The 15425-nt window shown below is 38.9% G+C and overlaps 2 protein-coding genes across 3 annotated transcripts in view; both read right to left on the bottom strand.

Moving 5' to 3' along the window:
• The window catches only part of enpp2l (ectonucleotide pyrophosphatase/phosphodiesterase 2-like), a 15311-nt gene extending 12128 nt beyond the window's left edge, over positions 1 to 3183 (bottom strand). For both annotated transcript variants that reach the window (XM_089122876.1, XM_089122877.1), the window contains exons 1-4: positions 2751 to 3183; positions 857 to 953; positions 620 to 751; positions 109 to 234 (exon numbers count right to left, since the gene is read on the bottom strand). In XM_089122876.1, coding sequence (XP_088979002.1) covers positions 109 to 234; positions 620 to 751; positions 857 to 953; positions 2751 to 2768 — 373 coding nt within the window. In that variant the 5' untranslated portion in view covers positions 2769 to 3183. The remainder of the gene's footprint in view (positions 1 to 108; positions 235 to 619; positions 752 to 856; positions 954 to 2750) is intronic.
• A 2559-nt stretch (positions 3184 to 5742) lies between these two features.
• LOC148970846 (uncharacterized) lies at positions 5743 to 10444 on the bottom strand. Its single transcript, XM_089122878.1, has 5 exons — positions 10239 to 10444; positions 9391 to 9518; positions 8696 to 8849; positions 8119 to 8136; positions 5743 to 7963 (listed from the first exon to the last, which is right to left on the bottom strand). The coding sequence occupies exons 1-5, from the start codon at positions 10282 to 10284 to the stop codon at positions 7878 to 7880; spliced, it is 432 nt and encodes a 143-aa protein (XP_088979004.1). The 5' UTR covers positions 10285 to 10444; the 3' UTR covers positions 5743 to 7877.
• Positions 10445 to 15425: the final 4981 nt, after the last annotated feature.

The raw sequence follows: 15425 nt of genomic DNA, 5'->3' as shown, positions 1-15425 counted from the left end.
TGTGTGTCTGACCGCTGCACAGTGATCTGTAGTGTGTGTGTGTGTGTGTGTGTGTCTGACCGCTGCACAGTGATCTGTAGTGTGTGTGTGTGTGTGTGTGTGTCTGACCGCTGCACAGTGATCTGTAGTTGGTACAGCAGTCTCCTCTCTGTAGACAGTCGTCTGAACAGTGACAGGCGTTATTGTCGTTCCGGGTCTCTCCACAACGCTGCTGCGAACACTCGAAGCCTCCCGCTGAACACACACACACACACACACACACACACACACACACACATTCAGATCAACTTTTACATTTCACAGTTCAGACTTTCTAGATCTGGTATTCGTAAACAGCTGAACCGCTTTAAAATAAAATATCTCAAATATTTTTGAGATATTTTATAGAGATTTTTAACCGCTTTGAGATAAATAAATAAATATCTAATAATCTAAATATTTATGAAAATGGTTAATATTTCAATAATTGAATTGAAAAATAATATTTCAAATATTAGAGAAAAAAGAAGCCAGAGGAAGACGTTCACGTTCATGGTTCTCTGATGTCTGTTTTCATCTTTTTAATGATTTAACTGAAGCGTATGATTGTGGTGTGTGTGTGTGTGTGTGTTCATCTCACCTGTCTTCAGACACTGTTGGTCGAAGTCTGCACAGCAGCTCAGGTACGTCTTACACAGGTTATCACACCTGCAGCTCGGCGGCTCCGCCTCCTTCAGCTCGAAACAACGACCCTGACACGACCCTGAGAAATCTGACACACACACACATGGGTTCGTCAGGCTGGTGCCACTCACACACACACACACACGAGTGATGATGAACACACACACACACACACACGTGACAGCAGCCTGACCTCTGATTGGTGGAGGAGCGTCGTCCACTTCTCCCGACGACTGACCGGCCTGGAACACGTACGCCTCACACACAGCCAGCGCCAGCACACACACCACCTGACACACACACACACACATATATAACATAGTCTATATAACATTGTTTTTTTCCCCACAATTTTTACCCGTTAAAATATTTTAGAGCTTACGGCCTAAGTAACTAGAATGAAAATGTATATTTAAATGTATAAAATTATTCATTTCCATAAGTTTTCCAGGTCAAGAAATCTATAAAAAAAAAAAATAAAATAAAAAGAGGATTCGTTAAACATCGAAGGTTTTCCAAGAGCGTGTGGATCGTGAGCTAGATCTGACAGATAAGGGAAGGAGTATCGTGTAGCTGTACGCTGTGGGAAAACTCCTTTCTTTATTTGTGAATATTGAAGCCTTTATTTTAAAAAGCAGTGCCGGCTGTAATAGCGCGCCTATGGCGAACCAATCAGGACGCTTTCTGGATACCCGTTGAAGGGCCATTCATGGAGGGCCCACAAGTCGGGACGGGGGTGCCAGACTGTCCCTGAGTTTTAAAATAAAGGCTTCAATATTCTCGAGAAAAGAAGTTTTCCCACACCATATAGCTACACAAGTCGAGTGAACCGTCTTCATAGACAAATTTGTTTCAGTGATGAAATAAAACATGGAAGCTGCTGATTTTTTGGTTGTTTTGGCTGGTTTTATAGCTTGTTTTGTTTAAATGATTTTAAATCATCTTAAAGGTGCTCTACGCGATGTCGGGTCACGTGACTTCTTGTTGACGTTTAAAGTATTTTCAAACAAAACGGAGGCTAGATAGACCCTCCCTTCTCCTCATCCGCGCACTGACCTCCCCAAACCCCGCCCCCAGGGCCTTCTTGTCAGTGATTGGCTGGAACAGTTTATTATGTTTCGTGGAGCGGGTTGCAGCAGTTTGTTTCTGCTGCCATTTGTGGACCCGGGGTTGTCTGCATAGACCACATTTTTTTTTACAGTGTGTTTAGGGGAGTGTGTTTAAGCTAGCGGATAGTGAGGAGATGTTTGATGTATGCGACAAAAAATGTTTTGGCCTAAAAAAAGTGTGACATTGCTTAGAGCACCTTTAAGGCCCCTTTTAAAGGTTAACTGGTGGCCTCTACTGGCAGTGATGGGGTTAAGTGTGTGTTGAGGGTTAAGTGTGTGTCAGGACGGGAGGAGAGCTATTTCTTCATCTGCTCATCACTGACACACTTCAACCATCTGACCGTGAGAATGACATCATCAAACACCCATAGAACGTTCTTACAGTAGCCTAACGTTAGTAGAACGTTTGTTCAATACTATCTAATCTAAAGAGAACATTCAAAAGTAACGTTCCAATAATGTTTGAAAAATGACACAATATAATGTTTCCTCAACGTTCGCAAGAGAACACATAAAATGGACGTTTTGAAGATTCGGGAGAATCCTGCGTACCTCATTTAATCATATTTACATGTGTTTTACTGCCTCTAAATAATGCCAATACTAATACAAAGTTGAATCTAATCTGACTGAATTTGATATACTTTTATATAATACGGATCTTTTTACATGAATATGATGCATTAATAATGACAGTGATTTCTGTAATGACATTAGTCATTTATATTAAAACAGGCCTTTGCATGACTTGTACTGTGTATGAATTGTTGTTCTGGAGAAGTGAACACACTGGACAGTTCAATAGTTTGTATTTACACACCAGCTTGCGAAATCTGACCTGCAAAGCGACCCACACAGAACAAACCCAAGATTTATTTCAAAACTCATAACTAACATCTGCGACACTTCTTCCTTTGCTCGACTCGAGTCAAAGCGCATTATTACCGCAGAGAGAAAGTGTTATCATCGCAATCTTACCAGTTTTCCCACGCTCATGATTCAGTGTTAATCCTGCTGAATGATCGCTGAGCTCCGCTGCTGCGCGCGCTCGTGCGTCTCTGGTGCTCGTGACCCAGCGCGCGACCGCAGGCGGCCACTGCGCACGCGCGGAGAATGCGCGGGAGCTCCCGGTCTCTGAGGCGATGCGACGATTGGAGCTGTAGATTAGATAGATTAGTCGTTTTATCGACGCAAAAGTCATCTAAAGTGCGAGAACTGGTATAATCTTACATTTTAAACGATTTAAATATTTAGTTTAGCGATTTTGCCGTTTGAAGTAGTGTGTGTTTCGGGTTCACAGAGCTGCTCTGACATGCCGAAGATTCCCAGAAAAACTCAGGAAAGAGGAAGGAGCTCCAACATGCAGAGGTTTTCTTGGAAAACTGTTCATCTCATCCATCTTGTAACGCAATAAAGATGAGACAGGTGTGTGTTTTAACTGTCCTCGGGCGTGTTCCCGCACACACAGATGATTGACAGATTGTTTCGAAGCTGACAGCCTCTGATTGGATGATTTCCACTGCTAGAGGCTGGATGGTGTCCCAAATTACGTACTAGACACTATGTACTGTGTAGGGTGTGTGACCCAAAGTATGCACTTATTCACTGTGTAAGCACTATGTCAGGGTTCTCAAGTTTTATCAAAACAGGATAAGACAACATAGTTACAGGAAAGACTATTAATACAGTATAATATATAATTTAAAATAAAATGAAATACATCTTCATTCCTTCCCATACCTACTAACATTTCCTTTAGTTTCAGATAATAGCTAGCCAAACAGCCAAAGCTCCTGGCCTGGTTGCAGAGTAGTTGTAGAGTTTTTGACTGCATCAATAATAATGTATTCGATGGGATATATTTTAAATGTTCTAGCCTAAAAATGTTAAACGAGCCTTCTTCCAACTAACCTTCTCCATCACGACGTGTGTTCCTGCGATGTTGTTGGTTACCTACTAACTAGCCGAGAATGTTCCGTCAACTTCCGTTTGTTCGCGCATCTATTTTGCCTTACTAACGAACGCAATCTGGCCGAGATACGCGCTAGCGGCAGGAAACTTCACATTGTGTGCCTGCGCTCGTATACAACGTTAAATATAAAGCTTGCAGGACAACTTGGTTGGCGTTTCCTTTTCAGCGTGAGAAATACGCGGTGTGGCGTGTGAGTGTGCGAACCGGTTGAATTGCGTGTCTCACAGCCAATGTGTGAGACTTGAGAACCCTGCATAATGTACACATTTGTATAAGGTTATTTATTCCTTCAATGTCGGAGTCTGAACGATTGTTAAAACTTTACCGTTATTCTCTTTGGTGTGAACTGGCCTTTATTATTATATGATCGCATACTACATTTGCTACTTTCTACTTTCACTGTATATAATCTGATCAAACTGTGTGAGAAAGTGTTTCCCAGAATGCATTATTTGATTAAAATGACAAAACTGACATCATTTTACACTAAATTGGATTAAAATCACTATATTTATTTCAGAGATAATAAATGGAAGTGCTAGATTGAGCTGCCACTGTAACGCTACGGCTGGAAACGCTTGTACACACTCGTACAGTAAGAACACTATAGCGATGCGTGCTGAAGTGTGTGTGTGAAGCTTGTGAATCTGCCGTGAGTCCTGGTCCTGATCTTCTGCTGCTGTTTGAAGAGCTGGAGGCTGAATGAACGTTGACCAGCGACAGGCAAATATTTACTCCGGTAAAAGTGCAAACGCTACAGATTTCCCACAAGCCAGAACCTGTAAAGATCCATATTGTTCCCGTCAGTGTGAGTTGGGCTCTCTCTCTCTTTCTCTCTCTCTCTCTCTCTCTCTCTCTCTCTCTCTCTCCTGTTTTCACCATGTCTTATTCCTGAGTCTCTTGGTCTCTTAGTGTCGGGTTGTTTCTGACCTCGTGATCCAGTTATATGACCTCTGACCTCCAGATGTTGTTCTTTATGACACACACACACTGATGTCAGACTGTCCTCAGTATTCAGTCCCTCACATCTCGCCAGTTCACCAGTAAACACACTGAGCGATGGACTTTAAGGCAGCTGTAGGCAAACAATAAAGAGTTATGATGTCATGAATGTCTTTACACACTGTTGGCGATTAATCACAACAACCTGAACCAACACACACACACACACACGAGTCTCCAGAGTCATCCCATCGTTTCATCTGTGTCTCTGTTAAACATATATAAGGACAATTATTTTGCTTTCTGCAGATATAGATATGTACGTATAAGTGTTGATTTGTGTGATGATGCTGGCGTGGAGCTGTGAAGTGTTTTCCAGATCTGTGTTCCTCATGACCTGAGCTCGGCCTGTGTCTCAGATCCGCCAGCAGCAAATCTTTTTTCAAGCCATGACTCGAAGGGTCCTTGATAAGACCCTTATTCATCGTCTGGAATCGTTTAAAGCCCTTTGAACAGTTTGCACTGAAACTGTCTTTTGGACCTTGAACCGTTTGGACCCCATTGAAGTCCATTATATGGAGAGAATCCTGGAACGTTTTCATCAAAAACCTTAATTTCTTTTCGACTGAAGAAAGAAAGACGTGGACATCTTGGATGACATGGGGGTGAGTAAATTATCAGCAAGAGTTTTTTTTAAAGTGAACTACTCCTTTAAGCTTTTTGAACGTAGGACTGTGATACAGGCATGATAGGCTACAATTTATCTGGATAATAAGGCATATTTTGTAGCCTACATGACGCATGTCCTTATAAAGCCAAGAAAATATGTAGATTCAACGACATGACATCTTGTTATTGCGCAAAAAAAGTTGTTTTAAATTGTTGTTTTAAAATGATGTAATTAATTACCATCAGAATGAACATGGTAATTCAAAATATAGCCTAAATAAACAAGACTTGACTTGACAAACTTTATTGTCATTCATAATACAACAAGTATATACAGAACGAATGAATGTCTAAGACGATTCTGAATAAGAGACAGATGTTCAATCAATGATTATAACGGTTTATTAGAAAGGCTCAGGTATGAGAGTAATCACAGATAATAACACAACACAGGCTAGCCTCACACACACACAATTGAACCTTTCTCTGCCTTATTAGGAAATTACATGATTTATTATCGGGAACGATCATTAATATGAATACAAAAATGAATAAAAACTTTTGATTATGATCTCAATCACGCACAAATATAATACATTCTTTCAACATATTAGATCAGACATGTTAGTCCTCTCGGTTTCAAAACATATCGTCACCCTTTATGAAGGAGAAGTCTAGACCTACACATTTCTGATCCATACAGAAATCATCTTTGACTTTTTAGATTAAAAATGTTAATTTTTAGATTAAATTTCTAGATTAGAATGTAGTTGAAACATTTTCCTCAAATGTCAAAACTACATATCAGTTTATTTATAACAAAATATTATATACTGTAGAATATAATATTTGATAAAGCATTGAAATACATAATAAACTATTACAAATATATGAATAATAATGTAAATAATAATGATAGTTTCATGTTTCATTTATGACGTATGTTGATATTTCTTATAATTGAATATTTCCGGAATGTAAAAGCAATGAAAGAAGAATATTTGAGCGCACTATTAATATCCAAGTTAAGCGAACACACTGCATTACAGAGGCTTGAGCAGATACTGATCTAGAATCAGATATATACAGGATTTATTATGATCTCTGTTTGACCTCCACGGCACAGAATCATGAATCTTCACTGCGAATCACCTGAAACACAGACGCTTTTATATATCCCGTATATATTACTGTAATTAATTACTGTATATCACTATTATTACTGTATTTATTCAGAGGTGGAAGTAACGAATTACAACTACTCAGATTACTGTAATTAAGTAGTTTTTTCGTGTACTTGTACTTTTATGAGTACATTTTTTAGCCTGTAATTTTCCTTGTACTTGAGTACAAATTAAGTTAAGTAATGTACTTCACTACTTTAAAAATCCCATTAATTACAAAGTACTTGTACAATTTGAATTCAACAATTATTCAAATCTTTGACCAGCATTTGGGTATCCAATGGAAATAACTGATCGTGGGCGGGCCAATAAAAACCCTTGTATTTGGATCGGGAAAAAAGCCCGGTTTCTGGAGAGCTATATTCGTCCTCACACGTCCTTCAGTTTGTATTTTAGTGTTATCAAAGGACTTTGCCGTAATGGACATGGACATTCGAGACACTGAATTCATTGAAAATTCGGAAGAAATACCAGATGACGAATGCCCATGACCCCACATGGAGGAGTTGTTCTTATACAGAGGAAGGAAAGGAGACGTTTTATAGAAACTTTGTTTCTGCAGTGATATGTGATAGTTCAGTTGTTTTTGTTTTTAAAGTTGGGTAGACCTCACGATAATTTGACTAAAAACATCACTTGAAACATGAGCTTCAGTGTTACTCAGGTGACAAGCACATATACCGTAATAAAGATTTAGCATTGTAAACTTAGATTAAAAAGTTATATTGTATGTCATTGTCAACACATTGTTTTATTAATATTGAATCCGTGTTTTAAGCTTAGAATGAAGAGTTTAATGAAGAGTCTTTCATAAAAACAGTGTCTTGCCTTCCACGACCCACTGGCATAACAGTGTAACTGCACTGATTGACAGTCTGTCGATGGCACATTTGTGTCAGTGCTAAATGCTGATAACTTTTGAAACTTTTGAAATATTAGTAGGGTACGTTTGGAAATCTTTATTGTAAAAAAAAAGAAAAAAAAAGTTTATAAATAAAATAACCCAATAAGCTTATTTATTTTGCATTATAATTCATTAATAATAATTATTATATTAGACCATTTTTATAACTTGGTTTCCATAAAAGTAAATAAATATCACAGGCTAAAAGTAATTAGTAATTAGTACTTGAGTAGTTTTTTGAGAGGGGTACTTTGTACTTTTACTTAAGTACATTTTTAACACCAGTACTTTTGCTTGTAATCGAGTATTATTTTAGCAACTACTTGTACTTGTACTTGAGTACAAATTTTCAGTACTCTTTCCACCTCTGTATTTATTATTACTGTACATCAGTCACATCTCTCTATCTATCTCTCTTGCTTCTGCTCACTCGTTTACACAGTGAAGATGAGGATGATGATGGACAGGAGGATGAAGACGTCGGCAGTAGGGTTCACAGCGTTATTACTGTCCTGCGATTCTGAAACACACAGAACGTTAATACTGACTCTCATAACCACATCGTTCTGATTGTCAAGTGTGTTTTAGTGTGTGTTTTTATAATAACTGCATGTTTATGAGTGTGCGTGTGTGTGTGTGTGTGTGTGTGTGTGTGTGTGTGTGTGTCAGACTCACCTGGAGGACGGCAGGGATCTGGTGGAACAGAAAACACTCATCAATCACTTCAGCTAAAGACTTATATCTGGATTTATAACCGTTTTAAGATTATAATATCTGAAACAACAGTTTATTAATCTAAATAAAATACCTATAATGATCTGTTATGCTTATTATACACTATCATAAATGGATCAGAAGTGACAGACAAAAGATTCTGTTTCAAATAAATCCTGTTGTATCCATCAAAGAATCATGAAGAATTAATTATGAATTATTGATTTATTTTGTTTCCACAAAAATACGAACTGATTTCAACATTAATAATTATAAATGTTTCTTGAGCATCACATTTTAATATTAGAGTGATTTCTGAAGGATTATGTGAAAATTCAGCTTTGATCACAGGAATAAATTACACATAGAGAATAGATGATTTATATTGTAATAATATTTCACTGTTTTACTGTATTTCTGATCAAATGAACGAGCAGAAGAGACTCTTCCAGAAACATTAAAACATCTTCTGACCCCAAACTTTTGAAAGATGAATAGTAAAGTAGTGTTTTATAGAGTAAAAGAGTGTTTCCCTCACCATTACAAAGGACTATGTCAGATCTCCCGACCTCTTCACAATCCATCTGGAACTTAACCTCTGTGGGTTTTCCTTTCAGGACGAGTGTGTGTGGCTCTGTGTGATGAACTCGGGTCAGATCCGTTCCTCCATCCTCATCCACCACCGTTGTACCCTACACACACACACACACACACACACACACACACACAGTCATGTGATCACAGCTGATTGAGAGGTGTCAGTGTTCTCATCTGCATATTCATGAGGTTAATGACTGTGATTGGGCAAGTGCTGTCTTTGGCTGTACATAGCTCATGAATATATAATGAGGCAAGCCTTGTTCATGTTTGCGATTGGTCTAGTACTGTATATGGAAGAGAGACTTTATATCACACAGTCTTGAGAATAGTTTCACATACTAAACAATGAATATAACATCAAAACCCCAAGCACGATAACCCGAACCCTTAAACAAGTCATCTACGTAAATCCTAACTCTTTTCTGGTCTTATAATGTATAAGTCTTATAATTGACATTTCATCTCATTTATGATATTTTAGCTCATTTAGCTCAATTTTGACTTAGCATCTTATATTGACATTTTATCTTAAAACTTTGACTTTTTTTTTCATCTTATCTCATAAATGTGGCTTTTTATGCTCAAATAATGTAATTTCATGATATTGTTTGTATGTCGTCGGGTTCGACTCACATCAGCGATCCAGTTTGTTTTGCAGGCCGGATCCGGAGTGTTGCTCAGCTCACAGGCTGTCGATCCGTTGCTAAAGTCTCTTCTACAGCAGCTGAGAGCGGCCCGTCCTGACGGCAGAGACAGCAGACCTGCAGAAACCGAGGGATTCACGAGCGATTACAAATAAAGAACTAATAGAGGAGAATATTTAAGCGCAAACAGCGGGAAACTGTATATTCGTGCAGTTTGCGCATGTCAAAAAATCAGATCAGAAACTTGTGACATATAAACGCGGACATCAACCCGATCACTTTATTTATCATTCATGAGGACACCTTGTGCGGATTCATCAATTAGATTCTGATTGTGTCCATGTAAACGAAGCTGCTGTTCCTGTGTTAGATTTACACCCTCAGTGACGGCCTGATGAAGTGCGATTCATGACCTGTGTGACACTCAAGTGTGTGTCCAAAGATTATTAAAGTGAACATTCATGCTTTAGACCGAGGCTTTCATCCTAAACGCATTTCATTCAATCTGATCAGTTGAGGCATTCCCTGGGAATCAAACCCTGGAGCTGGTGTTGCGAGCGCACAATCTCTGCGACACGCTAACATGTGTTCAACATCTGGAGACCGCAGATAACACCATCACACACACACACACACAAGCGCTCATTACAGTGTGTTCGACTCGTGCGAGCCGGTCTGGCTTCTGGAGGGCGTTATCAGTTGTAAAGGAAGCAACGCCGTCCAGGAATGCCGACAATCTCCAGGAAGTTTTAACAATAGCTTCAGGGAAGTAATGACACACACATGAGCAAGTTTAGAGCGTTTCTAACTACATAAGAAAGAACAAACCGCACTCACATCCCCACAATAGAGCGAAGCGTTTGATCGTCCGTGTGTGAGACATCGGGAGAGATCGGTGAAGTCCAGCTCTTCAGTAACCTCCTCCTCCTCGTGTCTGTGAACGGGGAAAACCGAGATGGAGAAAGAGGAGGAGGGACTCAACACGTGTAGAGGAAGCTTCATCTCCTTCATCTGATCTAATATCTGCACTCAAACAAAGATCATTGGTTGATGTTCTTCACTTTATTTTAGGCAGTTTATGTGGATTTAACAGCATTGCATCTGGTTTCTGACTTGAAACATTTACTCTTTGACGAATCCAACCAAACAGGACTTTCATTCCCATCATGCTTTGCAAACGAGCTGAATTGGGAGAGTAAAGTTGATGTAAATTAATATTGTAAGCATTTTTTTGGCAAGCTGAGAAAGTGACGAAAAATACTATTGTTCTTGAATGTATAATCCAATCTGTATGCTTTAAAAAGTCTTGTAAAGAGGAGATTCGTGGCTTTTCCGGGGTTTTTGGTGTTTTTTGGGCCTTCAGAGGCTCTGTAGTGGACGTGATTGCATCATTCATTTTGATCAGCGTTGATTCGTCAAAGAAACCCAGGTGGTTTGTGGTTCTGAGCCAAACAGGAATGGTAGTTGATGCTTAGTCCCGCCCCTATGCCCCCCTCCACCAATAAACGTGGCTTTTGGTCTTTTGCACCACCAATTAGCATCTTTCTTTGGAAGTTTGAACTGTTGCAAAGTGAAACTAATTGTATGTTAACAGATTTGCATGACAAAGCATTGCACATCTCAAAAACAAATACACACAGCGGGACATGAGGCACACCGAGGAGCTGACATTAGTGTATTCAAACGAGTCGCTACACAACCACGGAGACAACTGGTGCAGATAAGAGTGACGATTCATATTTGTAAATACAACTTATAATTTGTAAAAATCGTTTGCACTGGTTGTATTTTTGTTGGGGAACTTTGCTTCCTGAACTTTGTGTTGTGAACTACTTTACTTCTGTCTGTCAATCTATCTATCTACACAGCAAAAACTATGAGTTTTACATTAACATTTAAGAGCATTAAAATTAATGGGCTAATGAAGTGATCCATTGAGTGATGATTGACCATTATTGAAGACACCTGTTACAGTTTTTCTCGATTGTTTACACACATTTTCTGGTACTTGAGACACAATGACCACAACACGTAACTCATTCACCAACTCCCTGAACCAGTTCTACTGAACTACAAGCACAATTCCTGCTTTACACTCGAATTGCAGTTCAAAAACACACGTTTTTCAAAACACTACACACAATTCTCTGCATTTGGCACAGTTTTCATGCAGAAAATCTCTTGTTTTCATGAGGAACACACTGCCATTCAGATATTCACACTGACTCGTCACATGGGCAAACACATTTCACACAGTTTTACAATTAGCAATCAGAGCTTTAGCATAAAATACCAAAACCAAAGAGAGGATGCAGCATAGATATTTTTTTATTTATTTTTTTACTGTAACAGCATAACAAATTCTGTTGTTTTGTATGTAGACCACTGTATGTGCAACTTTGTGTTGGTTGGGGTGTACAAAATGTGGGATCTATCTCCCATTGATTTTGTGGGAAAAATAAAATATATTTGTTACCGTGTATTTGTGTGTTCTGTGTATAAAAAACAATATTCTCAAATATTTTACAACACACTTATGTATGTAATGTCTGTAGTAAGTGTAACACTGAACAAAAAAAGGCCCAAGTCATTATGATGAATGGAGAAGAAGTGTTTTACATTGAGCACATCAGTCTTCAACTGGTTCTTTTACTGTAAATGTCTGTTCATATGATGGTTTGTGTGTGTCATTTGAAAACAAAATACCATTCTGCGAAGAAATAACATTGTTTTGAATGTAAAGTTTCATTTTGCAGGAGAATTGAGGGGTTTTGCCGATTGTGTGTGTGTTTTTAGATTTGTGTGTAGAGTTCTGAGAAAATGAGGCATTCTTTCAGAAAATGTGTGTAAACAATCGAGAAAAACTGTAATAAGCAGGAGGGAAAGGAACAAATCAATTTAGTTAAGTCACCATTATGGTGATCGGTGTTTACTTTAGTTGGGCTCATGACCTTTAAACTGTTAACATTAGATTTTGTTTGGCTGTTGTATCTGAGTTATTCGTGCTACATGAACAAAGAGAAAAGTTGATCAGGTGGTGATGGTTATGTTTCAACATCTGAATCACAGAACTCCTTTAGAGCCTAATCTCTGTTAAATGTATACTGTTGGGTACAGCATCACAGTGATTCGATTTCTCAATAATCTAAAGGATTTCTCAAAAGTTGTTCTAATAAAATCTGTCTTTTAGGCCCACATAGACATATCAAATCAGTGTATGAATCTCAACAATGGTGACAAACAGAATATTCAATTAGGAAAATTTCTAAATAAAGACATTTTCTAAAGTCTTTTGATTAGAACAACTTTTAAGAAATATCTTGGATTATATTGAAAAAGCTGAAATTCATTTTCTGTAGAAACACAGAGCTGCTGTAATCAACATTGTAGACGTAACTCGCCAAATGTGTTTTGTCAGGTCAAATTATGCTATCTATCTATCTATCTGTCTATCTATCTATCTATCTATCTATCTATCTATCTATCTATCTATCTATCTATCTATCTATCTATCTATCTATCTATCTATCTATCTATCTATCTATCTATCTAATCTCACACAGGCTCTAGATGCTCTTCATGCTCCTGAACAGCAGATGGCGAACTTCACTCAGTAAAATCCCCTGAAGTGTTTCTTGTTTATTATTTGTGCTTCCTTGTTTCCATTCCTCTTGTCTTCATCTATACACGATTATAACGTGAGGGAAGAAAATGAGGATGGAGGAATTGAAGGAAAACATATTTATATAAATTGCAATATTCCTGATCACTCAAGCTTCACTGTTTATTGAAGAAATTCAAAATAAATATTACAGTTTTTTCTGATTGCTTAAGCAAATTCTTTGTAACTATTGGCTAGTTTTGCAAAACTCTATACACAAATAAGAAAACCTTTCACCAAATTATCAAAACATTGTAGTTCTCTTGCCAAAGCAAACGCAGCTAGATTAACTCTTCACATCTTCGTAAAAATGGTGTTCTCGTATCAAACCGTAAACACAAGCCATCATCTACTAAGCACACAATGTGCCAACTACACTGATGCTATGAATACAAAACACATCTGGCTTTTGCTTTCTCTGTGTACAGATGTCAATTTGAGGTAAACATGTAAACATACAAGGATCCAAACTTCAAGTATTGGTGTTTATTCACACTCATCAAAACCAAGACAAAGTCAGAACACAAAATTTTACAAAAAAATTAAAAAATAAAAATAAAACAACAATCAGCCTACATCATGTCGTCTTTCTGGGTCCGGCCACAAAACTCCGTCCACATCGCATGCGATATCCTCCAGTCCAAGGCACCGGGGAAAATATCTCCTTGAATCTAGTATCCAGGCCTGACATGATGCCCGGTCAGTATCTCCACATGCCTCCTCCATTGCCTGTTAAAGGGCTACCTGTTGATGAGGATGACGGTCGTACACTTTCCAGAACTCCTCAATGGGATTTAAGAATGGAGAGTATGAGTGCCATGAAGAATGGGTGGTGTGTAAACCAGTTGTGGACCAAAGCAGCCCTATGGAAACTAACATTGTCCCATATGATGACATATCGGGTATGCTCTTCACCTCCACGTCCTCTCGCTCGGCCTCCTCTGGTTCTCACTCTTAGTGCTCCTTTACTCCACACAGACAGCTTACCTGTGGCTTATTTACAGTGCTTAGGCTGATTGCAAAGTGAACTAATTTTCTAAAACTGTTTCACATGTGAAAGTGAGCCAGACAGTTGGGAAAATCGTGTTAATGATAGCCATACATGCGTATAATTTTGCTAGGAGTGTGTTGGAAATGTGGTAATTGAGTGTAAGCAGTGAGTTGTGGCTACAGTTTTGCAAAGTGTGTGTTACAAAATTACAAACTGAGTGCAAAGCAGTTTTTGTGCTTTTAGTTTTACAAACTCAGTGAGTGGTTTTGCTATACGTATTAATAGTTTTAGAAATTGTGCTACAAGAATCACGATTAGCATTCAGAAAAAACTGTAAAGCAAGATGTTGAAACATGTGAGATGTATTGTTTATTCAAAATGCAAATGTATAAGATAATTACAGCACAACTCTACTGCATGTGTGCAAAATGGAGAAAGTCTCCCAAAACATTTAAAAGAATCTAAAAAAAGTTTTGTCTGAATGCTATAGTGTGTGTGTGTGTGTGTGTGTGTCCATCATCAGACCTGTGAGAAGCTGGGAATCCCCTCACAGTGTCCGGTGATGATGATGATGCTGAAGGTGATGATGATGATGATGATGAAGATGATGATGAAGATGAGATGTTCTCTGGTCTGATTCATTGGCCGGAACATCATCACTGTGTCTGCGAGAGTGTGTGTGTTTAATGTTGCAGTGATTCAGTTCCTTCAGTTCTGTGAGAATATCTGATGGATTCCTCTTTCATTATTATAAACACGCACATGAATGAATGCTCTGCTCAGACTGAGGCTCGCTCGCGTGTGTGTGTGTGTGTGTGTGTGTGTGTGTGTGTGCAGCTTCTCCTCATATGGTCATCGTGTTTCCGGCTGTCCCGCGTCTGTCCTGCAGGGGGCGCCGCTGCTGCGCGTTCACGCGCCGGAAGTGAGTCGAGTTTGCAGAAGTTCCGAGTCTCTTCAGTTCGGCGGGTCAGTGAGTCACTCCCGGCAGCACGTGCGCGCGCTTATGCAGATCTACACACACATGCACGTGACGATTACATGATGAAGATGGTGTTGATGAAGTTGATTAAGTTAAGTGAGTGTGTGTGTGTGTGTGTGTGCTGCAAGTGTGTGTTGTGCTGCAAGTGTGTGTTGTGCAAGTGTGTGTGTGTGCTGCAAGTGTGTTGCTGCAGGTGTGTAATTTGTTGCAGGTGTGTGTTGCTGCAAGTGTTTGTTGCTGCAGGTGTGTGTGTGTTGTTGCAAGTGTGTGTGTGTTGTTGCAGGTGTGTGTGTTGTTGCAAGTGTGTGTGTTGTTGCAGCCTGCAGGTGTGTGTGTGTGTGTGTTGCTTTTTCAGTTGCGCTGATGTTCACGTCAATGCATTAGACTGATCAG

Source organism: Pimephales promelas, chromosome 18 (assembly GCF_988280905.1).
Source record: "Pimephales promelas chromosome 18, fPimPro1.hap1.1, whole genome shotgun sequence".
NCBI lineage: Eukaryota > Metazoa > Chordata > Actinopteri > Cypriniformes > Leuciscidae > Pimephales > Pimephales promelas.
This window is presented reverse-complemented; position numbering and strand designations above follow the sequence as displayed.